General features: G+C 45.5%; 1 protein-coding gene across 1 annotated transcript; it reads right to left on the reverse strand.

Annotated features, from left to right (window-relative positions):
• Window positions 1-150: 150 nt before the first annotated feature.
• On the reverse strand, window positions 151-21,982 carry LOC122052316 (probable mitochondrial-processing peptidase subunit beta, mitochondrial). Its single transcript, XM_042613787.1, has 9 exons — window positions 21,345-21,982; window positions 21,094-21,258; window positions 20,869-21,006; window positions 20,627-20,778; window positions 20,428-20,536; window positions 20,226-20,324; window positions 797-862; window positions 583-690; window positions 151-459 (listed from the first exon to the last, which is right to left on the reverse strand). Exons 1-9 carry the CDS (start codon window positions 21,942-21,944, stop codon window positions 382-384), a joined length of 1,515 nt encoding a protein of 504 aa, XP_042469721.1. The 5' UTR covers window positions 21,945-21,982; the 3' UTR covers window positions 151-381.
• Window positions 21,983-23,119: the final 1,137 nt, after the last annotated feature.

Below are 23,119 nucleotides of genomic sequence, written 5' to 3' on the forward strand. Positions count from 1 at the left end.
CCCTCCTACCGCACAAAAGCCACGCCATCAAAACTCAATCAGGGTTCGAAGATAATGGGAATATTAGGATGCTTCAGCAACAATCATGTGAAAGTAAATGATACGTAGAATAACATTCGTGGATGCTTCAGCAACTTAAAACTTTCAACATATTACCTCAATTGGGCTATTGAACTATTCTCACTTATGAGAGCAATGAGCACATGATCAATATTGAATATATATATATGTGATGAATACCACTATAATTATATAAGTTACATTAACTTGAACTAAAATGACAAGTTGAGAGATTATGTGCCTCTAGTTTCTTGTAAATTTGGTTGTTCAGATGCAAATGGACCAGCATACAAGGGCCAGTGCTTATACCTTGTGCCCTTGCTAAGCAGCGGTCCGCAAGCGGAACCAAGTTGAGTCTGGCAAATCCCTGATAGGTCCCATTGCTGCAACTGCCACATCCTGTAATGCGAAGCTGTCAAATTACTCTAGTCGAAGCAAGTTCAGAAAGGTAACCACAACTTAGGTTTAGATTAGCTATTCTAAGTCAAAACTGAGATTTAAATTAAGAATATAAAACTGTGCCTTGTCAATTATGAAGTTCCGAGCTGTCTCCATCACCACAGCAGCATCGACGGCATCTACACGAGCAAAGAATTCAATGAAAGGCATTACCCGCCTATACGTCAACATCTGCATTCATGAAAAAGGAAGATCATCTTCTCCATATTCCAACCATCGTGTTATGAATATTGCAAAATGCTTCCTCGGCAAAACAATTATCCGCAACCATGTTTACCTGACGACCATTATTCTCAGAGACTGCTGTGGAACCATCAATATGAAGCAACATGGCAGATTTTAACTGTACAATATGATCAAAATCTGTTAATATCGTGTCAAACAATAGTAGTAAAAGAAAATTGCTTTGCAGAACATATCTTATGAAAGACTAGGTAACAAACAAACTATAAGAAACTAACTTCTTGGACTTAACTCTATGTAAAGCCATAACACTATCACTAGTAATATCCAAAACAACTTCTAAGATAGTTCTATGAAATTGAGCTCGTGATACAAGAAACACATTAGGCTGCTGATCTAAAAACACAAAACTTCTCAATTTGCAGCATATATCGTCAAACCATGTTTAATAATTCAATGAAATATATTTTTTTTTAATTCAAAATTGACGTACATGGCAACATTATTTGAGGAGTTCAGCAATAAGTCAATGAGTAGAACAATTATCAATATAAAAGCACTACCAATCTACTCTTTTCCTCATTCAGAACAGAATTCAAAACCAATGTGATCCATGTGTTTTAGGAAGATGGACTCCAATTTTTCTTATTTTGTTCATATTGCAACTTGTAGTGTTGAGAGTCTTCATCCAGTTCTTCCATGAATGTGCCCAGAAAAGGAACAATACCAATTGTATATTGGGGCAATCCCTTCTGCATAATCTGCACGCTGATTGAAAATTGTCCCAAGTGCCCAATGCATTTCAAGTTTGATTGTAATTTTGCTATTTGGTTTAGCCCTATTGCTTCGATAAATTTATTTATCCAAATGCCCAAGAGTGACAATACCCGGATACTCTTAGAAGATTTTTGTAGGTCAGAGAGATGCATCCCTTGCACTCTCCTATATCGCTAATGTTTTTAATACATTGTGTCACTCCACAATGCAACATCAGATAAAAGTTACCATTCTTGAGTTTTGCAAACAATTGCTAGAAGAGATATACTTGTATGGCATCTCAATTTATATCAGACATGACCCTGGCTCGTGCATCAACTGTTGCTTTTGAATGGGATTTCATCTAAACGGCTTGGGTTCTTCTTTCCTTTTAGTCACATATCCAAATCAAGAGGAGATATAAAGGAATTTATATAGGATGCAACCATTAGGAGAGTGTGAATAGATGATCACATAATTTTCTTGCAAATACAAATCTTAAACAATTGTTAGGTGTATGAGCATGTCAAAATCAAAGAGTGATAGTAATAGGTTGCAGAAGCAACCATAACAGAAAATAATACGACACTAACAAAAGGGTTTAACATAGATCGAAACTCCAAGTTCCTCTATTCATGGCCGTCACATGACAAACCAATCAAAATTACTGATTGCACTCCTCTACTGGATATAATGGAACAAGCCTTTACAATTTGAGGTTAAGACCTCAAGGGCTTATAAGCTCTACAAACAAGGATGAAATCTCAACAAGATCAGAAATTAACTTATCCCTATTAGTTACTACGAAATAAGTACGAGAGATATGCAAGTCTTACAATGAAAAAAGACAAACACTAGAATGCAGCTTTATCAATTGAATGATGTCTTAATCATTTACACCTAGGAAATGATGTCTTAATCAGAAGCTTTATCAACTTATCCCTATTGTCAGACCAATCAGAAAATCCTGGTCACTCAACCTCTAGGAGTTGCTTTTGGTTGACTGATTTGATTGACCAACCTTTTTACAAGAAAATTGTCTTGGCTGGCCAACACTTAGTACTGAGGTTTTCTTGAGTATCCAGTTTGACAAATGGTTAACCAACCTATAGAATGAAGTTAAACTTTGCCAACATAATTTAAATCAGCCAAACTTGATATGTACCAGAAGACTAGGTTATGTATCAGTTTTGGTCAACCAACCTGCGGAATGAAGTTAAACTTTGCCAACATAATTTAAGTAACCCAAACTTGATATACACCAGAAGATTAGGCTACGTATCAGTTTTGGTCAGCCAACTAAAAACCACTGGTTACCCAAAACTTTTAAAATGCTTAAAATGGAAGTTGTAGGACACCTTATAGATTAGCATTATATTTGTCCGAATCACAAACAATGATCTAGAACTCCTTATAAAAAACGTAAGCAGTCCTCAATGCTAAAAGTGAAAAGCAAGAAACTTAACCTAAATATTTTGCAAGATGACAAATGGTTTTATGAAGAAGCTCTATGTTGAATATGTGTGAATGGAGAACAGATGGAAGAGGATAGAAACTTCATTGTGAATGAGACTTTAGTCCCATATTGGGAGTTTCATGACATGTTGGTTGATTTATATTGATTCACATGCATTGAGGATGTGAACAAATGCATGGGGAGAGGCTCTCTCACGCGTGAGTGCGCAGGGGGTGCAAATCCAGGGCTTGGATTGCACCAAACCAAACTGACTCGTGTGCGGGCATAACCTGCGCGCGCCGAATGCCGAACCGGTCGGGGTAAAATTTGCCCAAGTAGAACAACCAACATAGTGGAACAACCAACATCCAGTGATAATGAGTGAAACGGTGGGTTTTCATTACTCGACGAGTAATGGTCATTAATCGATCATTAACGTTGTCATTGATCTGAACTCCTATATAAAGAGGCTACGATCACAGGCAAAGGATACACACAACAACACAAGTAGAAGCTCTCCACCTTCATTCCCTCCTCTGTCGTCAACTTCTGCTCGGCAGAGTGCCTATGATATAAATTAGGCGCCATTCAGTTCGCCATGACCACCAGTGCTTGGTGGGAATCACGATCTGCCCACTCTATAGATCTGTCGCTTTGCAACGCATATCTGCCAGACAGCTGATCAGCCCGCTCGGCAACTCAGTCTGCTCTTCGGCACGTAACAGAAATCAGCCCCTGCTGGCAGCCTGAAATTATCCGCTCAGGTCTTTTGTAAGTTGAATTTAATTCAGTGTAGTTTAAATTCAACTAATACCCCGTAAATCTCCGACAACATATTGTTTGTTTCCAACAATCTTGAAACAGATTTGATTCTGTTGAGATGACCACCGAACGGAATGTTGAGGTGCAACAGACTCAACACGTGCAGGCCCACTCCGCCCCGATTGGAACGTGCAGTCCACTGAACTTCAAAAGGTGGCAGCAAAAGATGTTCTTCTACCTGACCACGCTCAATCTGGCTTGGTTCTTGACTGAGCACTCACCCAAGCGTGCTGAGGATGCTGATGCGCAGACCATCAGTGCAGTGGAGGCATGGACTCATTCTGAGTTCCTTTGTCGAAACTACATTCTCAACTGCCTTGCCGACTCGCTGTACGTTGTGTATAGCATGAAAAGAACGACTAAGGAGCTGTGGGAGCCCCTAGACAAGAAGTACAAGACAGAGGATGCAAGGCCAAGAAGTTCATCGTGGGTCGATTCCTGGACTACAAGATGGTTGACTCCAAGATGGTGATCAGCCAAGACTAGGAGCTTCAGGTGATCTTGAACGAGATCCACTCAGAAGGGATGGTTATGAGTGAAACCTTCCAGGTGGCTACTGTCATTGAGAAGTTGCCTCCCGGCTGGAAGGAATTCCAGAACTACTTGAAGCACAAGTAGAAGGAGATGAATGTGGAGGAACTCATTGTTCGACTTCGCATCGAATAAGACAACAAGAGTTCAGAAAGAAAACTGTTCTCTCAGGCTACTGTGAAAGCCAACGTGGGCGAGCACGGTCAAAGCTCGAAACGGAAGAACCCTAAGTCTTCCAAGATGGGACCCAGAGGAATCTTCGGAGTGCAGGAAGCCAAAGAAGAAGCAGGAGGCCAACCTGAACGAGGGACCAGAAATGGACGACCTCTGCGCTGTGGTCTCTGAGTTGAACCTGATCAGTTCAAACCCACGGTAATGGTGGATCGATACTGGAACCACCAAACATGTCTACTGCAATAAGGAGCTTCTCCATAACTTTAAAAAAGTCACTGGAGACAAGCTGTTCATGGGGAACTCAATAACCTCGGACATTATGGGCCAAGGAAAGGTGGTGCTGAAGATGACATCGGGCAAGCCTTACTCTAAACAATGTGTTGTATGTTCCGGAGATTCGGAAGAATCTAGTATTCGGATCACTGTTAAGCAAGCATGGCTTTCGCATTGTTTTTTAGTCAAACAGAGTTGTATTGTCCAAGAATGGAATGTTTGTAGGAAGGGGTTATGTATCTGATGGGCTATTCAAGCTCAATGTAATGATCATTAGGCCCAAGATAAATAAAAATGAAAGTTCTTCCACTTACATGTTTGAGTCTTCGTACTTGTGGCATGGTAGACTAGGACATGTTAACTACGATGTGTTACGTAGATTAGTAAACATGCAAAACATACCTGCATTCCACCTTGACCCAAAACACAAGTGTGAGATTTGTGTTGAAACGAAAATAATAAGGTCATCCTTCAACATATTGAAAGAAGTAACGAACCACTTGACCTAATCTACACTAATGTGTGCGACCTAAAAGGTACGCCAACACGTGATGGTAATAAATACTTCATCACTTTTGTAGATGATAACACAAAATACTGTTATGTGTATCTTCTCAAAAGTAAGGATGAAGCTATAGAGAAATTTGCTCTCTATAAAACTGAGGTTGAAAACCATCTTAATAGAAAGATTAAGGTGATTCGAAGTGACCGAGGCGGTGAATATGTATCACCGTTTGCTGAGTTGTGTGCTGAACATGGGATCAAACACGAAACAACAGCTCCTTATACTCCTCAGCAAAATGGAGTTGCTGAGCGAAAGAATCGAACTCTAAAGGAGATGATGAATGCTCTTCTATTGAGCTCTGGATTGTCAGAGTCCATGTGGGGGGAAGTTGTGTTAACAGCTAATTACCCTTTAAATAAGGTGCTCCGGAAGAAAATAGATAAGAGTCCTTATGAGTTGTGAAATGGAAGACAGTCGTCCTACAAATATTTACGAATGTGAGGGTGTCTTGCCAAAGTGTTGGTGCCTGATCCGAAAAGTATTAAGATAGGACAAAAGACTGTTGATTGTATATTTATTGGATATGCACAGAACAGTGCTTATCGGTTTGTTGTGTATGAATCACAAATACCGGAGATACACAAGAACTCGATAATAGAATCGAGAAATGCCTCGTTCTTCGAGCATGTGTTTCCGTATAAGACCTGTGAGGATATGGAGAGTGAGCCCCGAAGTTACTTAGAAGTTGTAGGCTCTTCTGATGGACCTCACTGGAGAGAGGCAATTGCATCTAAGATAGAATCTATCTTGCAAAATCACACTTGGGAACTTGTGGATCTTCCTCCGGGAAATAAACCACTAGGTTGCAAGTGGAATTTTAAGAAGAAAATGAAATCATATAGCACGATTGATAAGTATAAGGCCAGATTGGTAATCAAAGGATACCGACAACGAGAATGTCTCGATTACTTTGATACGTATTCTCCGATGTCGAGAATAACTTTCATTAGAGTATTGTTGGTTATTGCCGCTCTATGGAATCTCGAAATACATCAGATGGATGTAAAGACAGATTTTCTAAACGGGGATTTAGAAGAAGAAATCTACATGGAGCAACCCGAGGGGTCTTTTATGCTAGGACAAAAAAACAAGATTTGTAGATTAGTAAAGTCATTATATAGCTTGAAACAAGCACCGAAACAGTGGTATGAGAAATTTGATAATGTCATTAAGGAATGTGGATTCAGGATTAATCAATGTAATAAATGTGTCTACATGAAAATCACAGAAAGTGACTATGTCATCTTATACCTCTATGTAGCGACATACTTATCATTGGGAGTAATGATAAGATAATCAAATCCACTAAAGATATATTGAACTCAAGATTTGACATGAAAGACATGGACCTAGCTGATGTGATTCAAGGAATCAAAATTCTTAAAATCACAGAAGAACTTGTTCTTAGTCAGTCCCATTATGTGAACAAAATTCTTGAAATTCACGAGGGTGATCTGCGTTGGCGACGCGATAGATACGAGTCGACATCTGTCGAAAATCGAGATGAAAGTATCTCTCGGATAGAGTACTCTCGGTGATTGGAAGTCGATGTACTTGATGAGTTGTACCGACAGATTAGGCTCCTGCGATGAAGTAAGTGATGAGATACATGAGTAATCCGATGTTGAACCTTTGGAAGGGATAAGAAATCTAAGGTACTTGAGGTATACTCGTGAATATAGACTATACTATATCCTATTGTGATCGAAGGATACAGTGATACAAGTTGGATATCCGATATAAAAGACTCTAAGTCTACAGTGGATATGTCTTCATCTAGCGTGCGGTTATTTCCTAGAAATCTTAGCGAACCGTAATAACTAGATCACGATGAAATCTGAGTTTGTACCTCTTGTGAATGTGGTGAAGAGGTGAGATAGTTCTGACAATTCTTAGAAGATATTTCTAGATAATTGAAACTGGTAATTTGCATACATTGCGATAGTCGATCGTGATTGGTGAGACGCGAGCCGTCGTATAATGGCAAGTCTAGACATATCGTCGTGACATAATACCGATTAACAACTACTCTCACGGGAGTTATCCTTATTGGTATGTGAAGTCGAAAGATAACCTATGATCCATTAACGAATGGTTAAATCGAGAGTTAGTTGTAAGCTCATCAAGAGAATGGGTTTGATCTGGTTGTCGTGATCGATGTAGAGGACACCAACCTATCTTGTTGGAGATTCGAGAACTAGGTTGAAGAACAACTAATCTACTGTGACTAGACACCTGTAGGGGATAGTCGATGAAGCGATGACTAGGCGGGGTAAGTGGGCTTTTAATGATCAAGAAGAGTATATGACAACTCTTGAGGGATCACCTATGTGAGAAAGAAGTGGGACCGCTTCGAAGAGAATTAGAGGCACAATTCTTAGAGTTTCTTACAAAATCAAGCGTGTTCATGGCCAAGAACGAACATACTCATAAGAACTGAGTTGTATTAGGGAGAGTCTTGAGTGAGATTTGTCACTTCTTACACAGACAACAGTATAGTTCAAAGACATCGTGTCTACTAACCAGTAAATAACCAAATCTTCACAAGAGAAGGTTCAAAGGGTAAAATCTACCTATCCTATACTTGACTCAACTATTGAATACTATCACATACTCTATCTCCATTCATGTGGGGAATTGTTGAATATGTGTGAATGAAGAAGAGGTGGAAGAGGATAGAAGCTTCATTGTGAATGAGACTTTAGTCCCACATTGGGAGTTTCATGGCATATTGGTTGGTTTATATTGATTCACATGTATTGAGGATGTGAACAAATACATGAGGAGAGGCTCTTTCCCACGCGTGGGTGCGCAGGGGGTGCAAATCCAAGGCCCGGATTGCACTGAACCAAGTTGATTCGTGTGTAGGCACGACCTGTGCGCGCCGAATGCTGGACCTGTCAGGGCAAAATTTGCCCAAGTGGAACAACCAACATTTTGCCATGTAAATATTTTTGCTGCTGTGTAACGGATGCATTAAATTCGAGATTAATGCAGAATCAAAACGATCGAGTGATAATGAGTGAAACGGTGGGTGTTTCATTACTCGGCGAGTAATGGTCATTAATCGATCATTAACGCTGTCGTTGATCTGAGCTCCTATATAAGGAGGCTGCGATCTCAAGCAGAGGATACACACAGCAACACAAGTAGAAGCTCTCCACCTTCATTCCCTCCTCTGTCGTGCAACTTTTGCTTGGCAGAGTGCCCGTGATAGAAATCGGGTGTCACTCAGTTCGCCGTGACCATCAGTACTTGGTGGGAATCACGGTCAACCGTTGTATCCTGAGAAACAAACGACCATAGTAAGCCTCAAAGCACAATCGAAGGTGGGTGAATCTGTTTCAAGGAAAATGCGTCAATCGCAAGCCTCGGTTCGCAGCTCAAAACCCGATCAGCCTCTCCGCTCAGCATATTTGCTCGCTTGAACTGTCTTGACCTGCCTGTTTGTCTCGCTCGGTCTACTCCTAAACCTGCTGTTCAGCCACTCTGCAACACAGATCTGCCCGCTCTGTAGATCTGTCGCTCTGCAACACAGATCTGCCCGCTCTGTCGCTCTGCAACACAAATCTGTAGTTCTGCAACACATATTAGATCTGTCGCTCTGCAACACAAATCTGCCCGCTCTGTCACTTTGCAACACAGATCTGCCGCTCTGCAACACAGATCTGCCAGACCTGTCACTCTGCAACACAGACCTGCAACTCAGCCAACTTGCCCGCTCGGTAATACAAACCTACTATTCGGCTGATCAGCCCGCTCAGCGATTCAATCCGCTCTTCGGCACGTAACAGAAACCAGCCCCTGCTGGCAGCTTGAGATTATCCGCTCAGATCTTTTCGACTGTAAGTTGAATTTAATTCAGTGTAGTTTAAATTCAACTAATACCGTGTAAATCTCCGACAACAAATTGTTTGTTTACAACACTCTCTAGATAATTTTACCTCAAAGTAGATGTTTATCCTATTGTTATAAAAATCAACCCATAAATCTACAATTATCAATTATACTTCAAGCTTGACATTTCACCAAGATAGAAGCTCTAAACTGCTTCAGGATTATCCTTCAAGTACATCTACCAAGCCTACGATTATTGACTCGGGTACTTCTAAACACAAATATGGTAGTACCCACTTGATTTATGTTCTTACATTCTCTAGCACACCTATAAATGTCATTTTGTCGTTTCACCTTGGCAAAAGGCATTGAACAAATCTTTGTTGCTCTATCTTTATTGATCCTGTCCGAACGCTGAACCAACGGACGCTGGGCACGTGGCGCTCCCCGGCTGCTGATGTGGATCTTCGCCTGGCTGCACGAAGCTTCGGCGAACCTGCACAGAAGTCGGGCCAGGAAAGAGTTCCCGGCGGCGACCGTCGGCCTGTCGAGGCAATGACGGTTGAAAGTGGCTCTCAAATTAGAACCTCGTGAAGGATGAGGGCCTTTATATAGAGGCGTGGAGAAGCGAGTGCACATGTCGAGATATGCGTGTCAGTAGCCCGTACGATGGGGCTTGTCGGTGAGCTTACGACCCATACTGCTGATCAAGTATGTCCTCGATGGGATAAGCGGAACCCCGCCGCGTGATTTGGAGTATGACCGTATCACGACGTATGCAGTTGTCGAAGATGTCCTTGTCTTTTCCCGAACTCTATGGTCCAAGCCCAAGCCAGCGTCCTGTTCCGGTGGTCGTATATGATGGTCGCAGGAAATTATCGGTAATGTGTTTTGTGGCGGTATTAGCGGTATGCTTCTTGTCTTGATAGGCGTCGTCCACTCGACCTACGCTCTTGCTCGATGGTAGGAACCCGATTTCCATAGGGTGCCTTTTGCCGTCGGCTAAACAAGGCGACGCCGGTCGGTCGAATCCTTTCTCGGTCGGCTTAGTTGGTCAGGCCTTCTTGATGAACCGGCTCTCTTTGACTTCCACGTGGTGTTGACTGGTCCCTGTTTTTCCGTGGGATCACTTGCCTCCTTGAGTCTAGTCGAAGGAGGCGATTAGTCAATGGCAGATGCCAGGCAGGGCGGCTCCTTCGTCTAGTATCCTCCGATCGGCTACTGCGAGGATGGCCTTGCGTGAATCAACGGTAGCCTTGGCGGATCTCCTCGTAATGCGTCGATCTTGACATTAAGGGCGGCGTCGTTCGTTAAATGCTTGAATGGTCGAATGCCGCGTGGCGTGATACCGCGTCATCGGCTGACGGTGGCATGGTGCTTTGATGGGATCGAAGCGATTCGAAATGGACGGCACGATGCACGCTTTGATTCTCGTGACCTGGATCCAACGGTGGAGACCGGCCGGCCTCCACCCTATAAATCCTTCGTTTACTTCTCTCTCGCATTTGCCTCTGCGATTTCGACCCCTGCCCCCAGCGCTTTAGAACTCTGGCGATTGCGTTCTCCTGTTTCCGACGATCTCCGGTGTCTCCCTTCGATCTTCCTTCTTTTTCGTAAGGTTCTCCTCCTGCCTTTCTTGTTTCCGGTGCTCTTTTTACATTTCTTTCTCCCGTTTTTGCTCCCGGATACTGTTCCGGTGCCCTCCTCTTGTTTCCTCATCTTTCCTTCCTCGTTTCGTTCCGGCGATGGCTAGTTCTTCCCACGAAGACCGGTCCCTCGGCTATGGTACACTACCGTGCGTCCCGATTCGAGGCGTGACTTTGATATCTTGGTGATAATTTTGATATTCAGCGATTTTGAACTTTAGCGGTCCCTCAGCTCGGCCCACAACGCCTTATGTGCATTACGTGTCTTCGCGACCGATTTACGTGATCTGCGCTTCCTGTACATCCTTTCATCGTAGGCGTTTGTAATTTTTGATTGTTCAGCTCGGCGATCGGTACCCAACACCTTTCGTCTCCTCTGTGGTGTTGTTGTTTTATTGAGATTCCTGACATCCCCTCCGTAGGAGGTCTTTTTATTTTATTACCCCAAGCAAGCGGTAGGGCACCTTCGTGTTCAAGCTCGGCCGAGCTAGTCTTCTTGACAAGCTACCTACTTCCGATAAACATTGGAAGGATTATTTTCTACGTCCGTATGCCCGATCGAGGTGACTTCCGACCAGTGGCATCGACTTGCCCCCTCGGTGAAGAAATTCAAGACGAGCCGGACTATCACGCAGCTGCAGAATATACTTGATGCGACTTGACATCGATAAGCTTCTTCGAAGGAGTGATGTACGTCTTCGGCTTGAGTCCCATACGGACTCCTCTTCCGGCCGGATTTTGCTCGGGCATTTGTTTTAATTGCTAACTGATTTCTTTTCTTTCCCTTCAGCGGACATCGTCATGGATTCGGTAATGGCGGCGTTTTGAAGAAAGGCGGCGTTAGAAGCCGTGACGGAGAAATGGGCGTTGGGTATCCGGTGGTCGGATCACGAAGGAGAGGCGGGACTCGGTGGTCGGTGCTCAGCTTCTCAACAAGCGTGGCTAAGCGGAGCCACCCCGGAGAACCAGCGCACGAGGAAGGTTCGCTCGGGAGGAGGCGACCTCTGAGGCGCGGTGGAGACTCCCTGCGGTCGGCTACCTCAGCGGTCCACCGTCAAGCGGGTCCTGCGGCTGCCGGCAGCGCGAGCTGAAACCATTCGTCGGCCGGGCGCCTTGGCCCAGGGGAGCAGTTGCTCGATTGAGGCTACTCCGTCGACACCCTTCCGCCGCTCGTCATTCGATCCGGTAGCTCGACCGTTCGTTCCAGTTTTACTTGATCCCGATCCTTAATGGCCGGTCGACGACCTGATCGTGGTCGTACGATTGGTCACTCTTCGTCTCCGTGACTGCTTGCCGACCGTAGTGCGAAGCATTACCTTGAAAGGCCTGGTGAGATGTGGGTCGATGCTCGGGCACGCCTGTGATCCCCTCGAAACTTGGCGATAGCCCGTGCGGGAGGCCGCGGGGTAAGTTCGCTCTCCAAGTTTGTATGCATTCTTTCGATCGGCCGCTATGACTCTAATTTTCTTTTGCGAGGATGGGTGGAGAGATTGCGGTCTCAGCCCTAGCCGTGGTGGATGAGGAATTAAAGCGGTGAAGGCGGCGTGCGGTCGTCTGCTCATGAGGCCCATCGTACTCGGTGCGAAGGAGCTTGAGGGCTCGAGATATCTTGGCCGAGCGGAAGAAAAGCAGAGTCGGGCTCGCGCCTTGGTGAGTCAGAGCGACAGTCAGTCGCTCGACCAAAATTAACCACAGCCACCAGAAAAATCGGCCGTCTCGATCTGGAGAAAAAGAGCGTGGAAGCTCGGGGCTGGGTGAAGATAAAGAGCGATGGGCACTCGATGAAGAAAGGGCCGCTCGGCAGCGGAAAAGCTTGAATCGAGCAGGCCCTCATTGGCTCGGTGGCTTTGAAGAATATCGAGATCTGCAGAGCCTAGTCGGTCATTGCCTTGAGGCAGGACTACGTCCGCTGCCCGAATTCTGGAGAAAATTTGTGGAGAAAATCCTTCTGACCTTCGACTTGGCTATGGCCGCCATGACATATCTGGAAGTCGAGGCCTTCTTCAGTCCTAATATTACGTAGGCGATCGGTGGCGCACGGATAACATCCCAAGACCCTACGATTATATCGAGTAACTTTTGTAATTGACCACTCGGCTAGATGATCCCTTTTGTACTTAGGCGGTCGGCCTGAAGTTTTAATTTTAATGCGATGTTTCCTTTTTGCGTACTTTGTCCTTTTGCTAGTTAATAGGTGTGTTGTCCGCTGCTTTATTATCGTACCTCTGGCGTTCGAAAGATTTTTGCAATACATGGAGTGCCCTTCGCTCGGCTAAATATTTCAGCGTAACATTCCGCTTTGATAGCGAGATCGCGCTAGAAAGCAAGTACCTTTGGACTCGGCCGGAGCGTAGAGTCGGTCGAGCGATATTGGCGGCGTTTCCGGACACTGCGGTCCTTTTTGCCTTCTTCGCTCGGGATATTTATAGGCGCTGGCTCGTCTCTCGATATTTAACCGTGGCGGCGGTCTTCTCGGACGTTTGCAGTCTCTCGATATTTAACGTCGGGCTCGGCGGTCTTCTTTTATAGGCGCCGACTTAACATTTAAGCTCGGATAACAGCTAACCTTTAACAGCCTTTACCACGGTCGGGCGTACTAGCCGTCCTTTAATTCATTTCCGCTTCTGCATTACAAGGACATGGGCGACTAGAATATACACAATGAATTACATGATTGCACCTTTCAGCTCGATAAAGTGGAGATGATTTCGCTCGAGTCGGTCGGTATGTGTCAGTCTTCGTCCTCGAATAGTAAAGCGCTGGCGGAGCTTTCGATGATTTTGAGACCCGCCCGCGGGCTCAGCTTCTGGCGTCGTGGCGACGACTTTCTTCAGACAGTCGCCGACACAGCGATCTAGGGATTACTGGCGGTTGTTTTGCTTCATCCATTGCCGTCGTCATCGGTGAGCGGACGCCTTGGCTCGCTCCTCGTCGACGAATCGACTCGGGTTCCTCGCTTGGCGTTGTTGTCATCGTAACTGGATCCGGCGGACTCGGCCTAATTCGATAGGAATAACTTCACGCCGTACACGGTGGAAAGGCGTGGCCGCCGTCCTTCCTTTGGAGTCGTTCGGAGGCCCGTAAGGCCAGGGGCACCTCGTCCTGACTTCCTCCCGTATATCGGTCGGCGGCGGAGTCTGAAGAATTTCGATTAGCTACTTGACTTGACCGTTGCTTTGGGGGTATGCCAGTGAAGTGTTGCTCGATGTCGTAGCTCGGCACCGATCTTGAGCAACTTTCGGTGAGCTGCCGTCGGGTTGTCGAATCGATCGGCGAAGGATCAGGAATGATGTCCCGTGAACTTTTGACCATCGTTCGGTGATCTGGCTCGGCCTCCACCCACTGGAAAAATAATCGGCCGTCACTAGCGAAATTTCCATGTCCGGTCGCCATAGAAAATGGACAGCGATATCCGTTTCAGCTGATCGAGCGGATATGAGGCTGTTGATGCCATTTCCTCTGCCGGTCGGTGATAGAAGTTATGGTACTTCAGCGAAAACACGTAAACACGGTCCGGCGGCGATGCTTGTAAGGTTGGCCAAAGTGCGGCGATAGGATCTTCTTAGCGGTGATCGTCCACCGGATGTCCTCGCGTGATCCTTGATGTACTTCTTGGAGGATGTAAGCCGAGTCCTCGAGCTCCGCGCGTTTCTAGGCTTCTTGTAAAGGCGATCGGCGATGAGGTGTGAGACCGTGGCTCTCCTCCGTAGCGGTGGGCTTCGTTACGATCGGGTGTGGCGCCTGCGCGAAACTCCGTAATGGGTGTCCTCGGTCGCTCGGAAGCGTAAGGCGTTCCATACGGTCGGCGATGCCACACACACTTGTTCGATTGGGCTGAATGGCGGCCAGCGTTATCGAGCTTTGAGTTTGGCTAATCATCGGTAGCTTGATTTCGCTCGGGTATCTTACGACAATAACTTCTCTAAAATTAGCTTTAAGCTTCTCGAAGGCTTCGTAGAGCTTGGTAGAACCGTTGATTCGAAGGTACGGAGGTGACGACCATTGGGAATCCGAATGAGTCGTAAGCACCAATGTGTCTTGCTGTAATTTATGAGGGCCTCGTAATACCGCCGTTGTTCGTAGCTTTATAATCCGGTAGGACGGATAAGTCGTCTTTTCTTCTTGAGGGAGGCAGCGGTATTCGATCCCGGTAGGGCAGGTGGATGATCAGTCATGAATATTTTCCACGTAGGCTGCTCAGATTACGCACCTCGGCAGAAATCGGGGCTGCGCTTTGATTGGCGGCGGGGCTGGTATTGGATGTCAATTCATAACTCAGTCCGTTTGATGACGCGGATTCGGATTGATATATATGCATAGGCGGGCTATTAGTTTAATGAATTATGATATCGCTGAAGTATGGACGAAAGGTGGCGAGGACAGGGCGAGCTTCTCGAGCCGTGTGGCGAGATTGACATCTTTTAAAATGTGACTAAGAAAATACAGGCTCTTCTCAGCTCGCCCTCACTTTAGGGCGATGGCTTCTCGGTTGAAGATAAGTGATCAAGTGGCTCACCGCGATCGGCTAATACCGGAGAGAGCTCGAGATATGCCTGAATCTTGACGCCGATCGCGTTCTTCGTCGATAAACTTATTGGCCTTGTGAATTTTGAAAAAAGGAAGACTCGGTCGGTTTTGGAGATGAATCGGAAGCGATTATCAAAGCCGGTTAAGCGTTGTACTTCCTTGTATTTCTTGGAGGCGATGTCTTGTAGAGCTTTCACCTTGTTAGGATTTGCTTGATGCCCTTCGGTCACTATGTACCCCAGCGCCCTCCTTTTGCTCGAGCAGGCACACAGGATTTAGCTTGACTCCGTATTTGCGTGGCGTTCGAAAGGTTTCCTCCGTGTCTTTGAAGAGATCGGCCTCGGACGGACTTGATGAGAATATCGTCCATAAACTTCGTTCGCGATTTGCTCCTTGAACACTTTGTTCGTGGCGTTGATAAGTGGCTCAGCGTTTTCAATCGGCGGCATCGCACGTTATAGCGGTGGTCAGTCGGTAGATCATGACTTTTCTTGATCTTCGGGCGGGCATGATGATAGCCTTGGTAGCGTCGAGCATCGTATTAATTCGCGGTACGGTAGAGTCCATAGCGATCTATCCGAGCGGAGGATAAAGTCTTTCGGCGAGCTTTGTTGAGATCCAAATCTCTGTCGTACTCTCCACTTGTTGCGGCTTGGAGACTAATACTCGTTCGCTGATCGGCTCGGGAGGCGCACCTCGCGGATATGGTCGGCCTCGAGTTTTCCACCTCAGCTCGGATGATGGAATTACGCTCGTGTTGAAATCTCTTTTGCCTTTCTTGGCGCGCGTGCGGGCGTGGAGCTCGTGCTGCTTGTGATACTTGGTGAAATTCGGCTGTGTGGGCGAAGACATCATGGTTTCTTGAGGCGTTGGATCACCTCCTTTTTCGATTTGCCTCTAGATCGGACCTTGATGAATGTCGTGGCCTCCGATCGGGTCGGTGTATTGCACTTCCTCTTTTCTTAATAAACTAGAGGGAGGCTTTTCGATTATAGCGTTCACCTCGATCCGTGGCGAAGCGGAATTTGCTTCGCTCGGACCGTCTCAACAGCATCGTCGAGCTACGGTTGATCTCCCGTACTTCTCCACTTTGTCTTGACGGGAACTTGATCTTGATGGAAGATGGAGCAGGAACTCGCTAGCCGGTTGTCCCAAAATGGCGTTGTATGATGAGGAAAAGTCGCCACCACGAAGTTTCATCTGGCGTCCTACGGCTCTTCTCGATGAGATAACGATCGGATCATGCAGGCCGTGGGACTTCATTGCCGTAAACCGTGGGGGTTGTCGTAAGCGGACTCGGCTCGGTCGATTTGTAGTTGATCAGCGCTTTTTGAACATGATGTTGGCCAAGCTTCGTGTCGATAAAGAGCGGTGAATAGTGTAATTGGCTATTACGCTTTGATGAAGCGAGCGTCGTCGTGAGCACTTGACTCCTTCAGTCCGGACGGCGATTGGGTCCACCGCCGCTCTTTTGTGACTCTTGCATGGATGCGGCTGGGACTCGCCTTTCTTGCTCGGTTGGAGTCTCCTCCGGTCGGCCCGCCGTGATAATGTTGATCTCGCCTCGGGAAGTATTACTTCTATTTTCTTCTTCCGGCGGATGGTCGAGACCGTTCTCTTGACATTCGGCGATTCTCACCTTGGAAGCGATGTCGGAGTCTGTTCTTGTCGCTATCATTTCGAGTCGATCGGCCGTGAATTCTCTGTCGCTGTCGGTGAGGGAACCGTCGGCCGCCACTCAGGGGCAGGATAAGCCACGAAGGAAGACTTGACAATCCCTTGTGTTGTGCGTGTCCGGTGTGGGGGCGAACATCGGGTCCATTTCTTTTTGCTTGAGGTAATGCTGCCTCTCTGCGTGAGACTGGCGTGGGAGGGCGGATTGCTTGACCCTTGGTCTCTGGGCGGTGATGGCGGCGTCTGTTTCCTCGGCGGGAGGAGCCGCTCGGTTGGAGTTTCTTTCTGGCCTTGCGCCTCCTCGCGTTGATGTATTCGTTGGTCGGTGTAGCGTGTGGTCGTAGTCTCGGGAAGCTTCGAATGAGCGATCGGAAGAAATCCCGTCCGAGGCCTTGTGTGAAGGCATTCGTCATGGTCTCAAGATGGCCGTTGGAATATCCATGGCCACTTTGTTGAACCACTGGATGTAAGCTCGGAGCGATTCACGGGTTTCTTGTTTGATGGCGAACAGACTAGCTGGTTTTGATAGCGTGGCTTGCAAGTGATGGAGGCGATAAGTCTTGAAGCTTGTGATGGATCCGTCCGTGACCTCGAAACCAGCGTTGAGTGATCGGATAGGGTGGTGAGGAAACCGACCTCACCCGTACGTGTATTGATGCGGGGTTGCCGTGTTGTCGAACTTGCCCGAATGATCATCCGGATCGGTGGTTCCATTGTACTCGCCGATCGTCGGAGGCACGTAGTGCTTGGGTAGAGGATCTCGTAGAATAGCCTCCGAAAATTGGCGATTAATCCGCTCGGGCGATGAGTCCGCTCGAGGGGCTTTTTCTCGTCGGCGTTTCGTGAAGAAGATCCCCGATCTCTATGGTGGGTGCGGCTTGGGGTGCGAAATAGGGCCGTGGAATCTGCGGTGGCTTGAGGTGTTTCACTCGGCCACCGAGATCTTTGAGGTTGTTCTTTGCTCTAACCGCTCGGTTGTTGCCTTTTTTTGCTCCATGAGCTTGGCCTCAATTCGATCGAGCGTGAGTTCCTCCGTGGAAGCGTTCACGTGTGTTGTCGTCGGTCGTCCGTTGTTTGGTTCGGATGCGGGGCGTTCCGGAGACGAGCATTTGATCTGTCGAAGCGCGAACGACGGCCGCGGGCGCGTGGCGCTCCGTGGTGGTGGATCTTGCACAGCGCTCGGCGAACTGCACCTGTGAAGTCGGGGCGAGAAGGGGTTCCGTGGCGACCCTCCGACGCTCCAGTCAGCAAGCAGTGACAAGTGGCTCTCAAATTAGAACACGTACCTCCGGTGAAGGATGAGGGCCTTTATAGAGCGGAGCGAGTGCACACATATCGAGATGTACGCGTGTCGTATATCCCCATACGGTAAGAAGCTGGTGAGCTTACGACCCGTGCACCGGTCCAGTATGTCCTCGATGGGACGTGGAACCCCCAGCGTGATTTGGAGTATGACCGTATCACGAAGCATACACTGTCGAAGATGTCCCTTGTCTTTTCCCCGAACTCCGGCCCACGTCCGCCTTCCGTCCGACCGGTCATATATGATGGTCCACTTGGGAAATTATCGGTAATGTGTTTTGTGGCGACTGTTAGCAGTATGCTTCTTGTCTTCGGCCGAGCGTGCCGTCCGCTCGGCCCTACGCTCTTGCTCAATGAGTGCCGGAACCCCGACTTCCATAGGGGTGCCTTTTGGCATCGGTTAAACACCGGGCGGTCGCCCGGTCGGTCAAATCCCTTTCTCTGGTCGGCCTAGTTGGTCCGACCTTCTTCGATGAACCGCTCGGCTCTTTGACTTCCACATGGCGTTGACCTGGTCCCCTGTTCTTACCGCCGGATCACTTTATGACTTTCCAATGTTCTCTGTGTCTCTAATTTCCTTATAATTTATTATTAATCAACAACCATGCTAAATTTCTAATTGCTTTGCATTGTTCATTAGTAATTCTTTTTTTTTTAACATTTAAAGACAAGGAAGGTGATTGACATCATGCATGAATCTTGGAGTTGTATTAATTATTTGCTCTTATGGTTGATCCCTCCATGCTTTCTCTAAAATTCATAATTGCCTTAGTCATCTAAGTCCTAATTATTAAAAGATCATACCTTGATTATCTAATCTTGAGAGTCTTGAATGTCCTAGCAGTTCGAAAAACATTTTTGATCTACGTTTCCCAACAAAGTTATTGGCATGCATTTGTGTTATTCTCTTTAATTCATTTTGATATTTAGAGTTCTAATATGGTTTGTCCAAAACTTAGTTTTAAATATTTTGTTACTTTTATAAACAACTGTACAATATAACGATTTTTCTTAATGATAGTTCTAAACTCTACTTTATTTTTTCTTCCTTTATGTCAAGGTATGAACCAAATATGGTGTATTAGTTGAAGTGCTACGAAGTGATAACAGTAAAGTATATTTTTCTAACTACTTTTAGGGGTGAGAAAAAATATCGAAAATTTGGTATGTTGCACATACCATACCAAAATATACTTAAAATTTGGTATGTTGCATATGCCATACCGAAAATTTCGGTATGGTATTATACTGTACTAATTTTTTTGGTATCGGCGTAAGATTTAATATCAGTATACCACATATACCATACCGATACTGAAATTTTAATATAAACGGTATGAAACTTATACCATATCAAAAATTCAGTATATCAAAAATTCGATATACAAAAATTTCAGTACAATATCGGTATGAATTTTTTTAAACCGAACTTTTTGGTACGGTATACGAGTTGGTTCAGTATACCATACCGAACCACCCCTAACTACTTCCAATCTTTTATCTCTAGTCAAACAATCTTCATCGATTATCTTGACCCTATACATCCCAATAGAATGGTGTAGCTGATATTACTAACACAACTTATGAATGAATTTGATGTACTCAACAAAAGAGGAGTGTCTTATGAGTTCACTGGTATATCAACATTCTAATAGAAACTTTCTAAGAAGTCAACACTTAACAGTGTAGCTCTAAATTAACTGACTGAGACCTCAATGCTCAAGGGGCAAACATCAATATGCCGATTAATTCCCTTGCTGGCATTGGAAACTCAAAAGTTCTGAGCAATATGAACCAAGATATAAATTGCTGAGAAAGGGAGAACACAGAAATGTGTAACATTACATGAATACAACAAGACAAGCACAATTTCAATACACAGAACAATGGTGCTTTAAACCAGGGGACACATGCATGCTTACGAACTACTAAGGGGAAAAAACAGTTGACCCTTACACACCTGATTCCTAGCTCGAGTCACTTCCTCGTCTGATACTTGAAATGCTAGTCTCCGAATCTCTTCCATCAAGACATTTGATAAATCATATAAGCAACTTGGCTGCAACAGTAGAGTTTAGAGTCACAAGAAAAATAATTTATCGTGATATATTTATGAAAGAAGAAAAACAAAAAATAAAATTCATAAATGGAGTAAAGCTTGCCATGGCAGATAAGAAGACCCCAAACAACCCTGTGTCACTATAGTTGGTATTAAAGGCCATGAAGCTATGAGCCAAGTCATCAGTTCCTACTCGACGAGCAAGCTGTGACCTGCCAATAAGTCATGGAACAGTGTTGTTAATATATACTACTTAAAGTGTATGTCATTTTGTGAAACTTAGCTTCCGAGATTCATCTTACCCTGAGCAACTACCAATGCCAGTGTTTTTTTCCCAACTACCCAATAAGCTCTGAATTACCATGAGAGGGATAGAGCTAGGTTCTGTCCAAGATGAACCTTTAAACGTTACCACAAAGTGTGCCAAAGGCATTTCATTATCTTCCACTCGAACCTGTGATTAATCAAATCAGATGGCATCAAATGATCCCAAAACATATTTGGCACAAAAGGAAGGTTAAATCAGTGCCATAAGAAAGAAGACCTCGCAACCAGTGAACACAGCTGGATTAGCAGCAATAAGCTGGTCGGCAGTGGTAGGATCACTTGAGAAATTTGTGAACAATCTTCCAACCATGTTAACAATCTCGTCATGATTAACTGCTCCCGCAGCTGAAATGACCTAGGTACAAGAAGCATTTTCAAAATTTGAAAAACTCTCTTTGCACTATCAACAAGCAAAAGTGTAAGTGCATTCCAAGTTGATCACCATTCTAGGGCCAGTGTAGTGAGTGGAAATGTATTGTCGCAAATCGACCCTCGAAATCCGTAGAATGTTCTCTTCAGGGCCCAATATTGTGTCTCCTAAAGGATGGCCATGGAAAGCAGCAGAGTGCAAGTGGTCAAAGAGCACTTCTTGAGTCTGCTCTTGCACCTGTTTAGCCCCAATACCAACAAGCAACAAATTCAGGTAAACGCAAGGAGAAGGAATAGAAAGCATGGAAGCGTATTTTTGGGGACCTCCTTCATCTCCCGGAGAATGACTCCGCGCTCCCTCTTGATGGCGTGCTCAGGAAAGTTGGAGTTCTGCAGGATGTCAGCAAGCACGTCGATGGCGAGGGGCACGTCCTTGGACTGGACGTCCGCGAAGAAGGTAGTCTGCTCGCGAGAGGTGTAGGCGTTGAGGCGGCCACCCATGTTCTCGATCTCCACCTCGAGCGACCGGGCGGTGCGGCGGCGCGTGCCCTTGAAGATCATGTGCTCGAGGAAATGCGCGGTGCCATTGGTGCCGGGAGCCTCGAAGCGGCTGCCGGCGTCGATCCAGACGCCCAGGGAGGCGGTATGGGTGGCGGAGGAGGGGGTGGTCTGAGTGACAACGCGGAGGCCAGAGGGGAGGGTGGAGAGGCGGACCTCGGGGAAGCGAAGGAAGGGAGAGTGGTCAGGGAAGGGAGTGGCATCGGAGGAGCTGTGGTGGAGGAGGAAGCGAGGGTCTGGCGTAGTAGTCTCCTGGGATGGGGCTGGGCTGGGGGACAGCGAGAGGTAGCGGGAGGAGCCGAAGGAGGAGGAGAAGGCGGCGGCAGGGAGCTTCCTCCTAGCTCCAGACAAGCACAGCGCCGCCATAGGGTAAGGATTCGGCTCGGCTCGGCTTTTATATTGCGAAAAACAAATAAATCAAAAGAGCCAAATGCAACACTAATTTTGATGAAAATTACTATAACATAAAATAAGTTATCCAAATAATTTTAATTATATGATAAATTTTATCCAAATTTACCATAATAATGTTCGAATATTTTTAATTAAATTATAATAATTTAATTAATATTAGAATAATTTTAATTAAAATTATTTAGAGCACTTCAAAAAAAAAACAACTAAAGATCAATCTAGGGTTATAAATCTGTGAAATCGAGCTAAAGTTTTGAGGTGTTCTAAGTTATTTGATAGAACAATTAAATCAAATTAAATTGAGTTAAAATAAATTAAATTATTGAAATGATTACTTAAATTTAACTTGATTTATTTGTTTTTGAATTTGAGTTGGGATCAAATTTGGTTTGAGTTTAAATTTTTTTTAGTTGGTACCAGATATTTAAATCTTTGGTTCGACTAATTCTATGGGTGGTTGGTTCGGGTTCATAGAAATCAAAAAAATACACATAGAGATTCATCCTAATAGTCAGCGTTCAAATTTTTCATCGACCATCTGAGTAAATCAGAAAAATATGTTGGGGTTGCAAGGTTGCAAACATAGTCCCATATTGAAAACACACGGAAAAGATCATGAGTTTATAAGAGAAAGATATCTCCATTGGCATGAGGCCTTTTGGGTAGAGCCCAAGAGCAAAACCATGAGGGCTTAGGCCCAAAGTGGACAATATCATGCTATTGTGGAGATATCTAAATTCTTTTCGATCCTACAATTGGTATCAGAGTCCGGACTGTCAGAAGGTTTAACCGCCGACTGTGCACAAGAGCTATGGTCTGATTGAACCATGTGAGTACAATATTAACCTCGAACAAAGAAAGTGGGGGCTCCTAGGGCAGGAAGTCCTAGTAGGTCGGGTAGACCGAGGGGCAGGAAGACCTGGTGGGTCAAGGATCGGACGTGGGAAGCCCATGGTCCTTTGTTTGAGGGGAGGATTGTTGGGGTTGCAAGGTTGCAAACATAGTCCCATATTGAACGTGGGGCTTAGGCCCAAAGTGGACAATATCATGCTATTGTGGAGATATCTAAATTCTTTTCGATCCTACAAAATACACATAGAGACTCATCCTAACAATCAGTGTTCAAA

The sequence above is a fragment of the Zingiber officinale genome, chromosome 3A, assembly GCF_018446385.1.
Source record: "Zingiber officinale cultivar Zhangliang chromosome 3A, Zo_v1.1, whole genome shotgun sequence".
Classification (NCBI taxonomy): domain Eukaryota; kingdom Viridiplantae; phylum Streptophyta; class Magnoliopsida; order Zingiberales; family Zingiberaceae; genus Zingiber; species Zingiber officinale.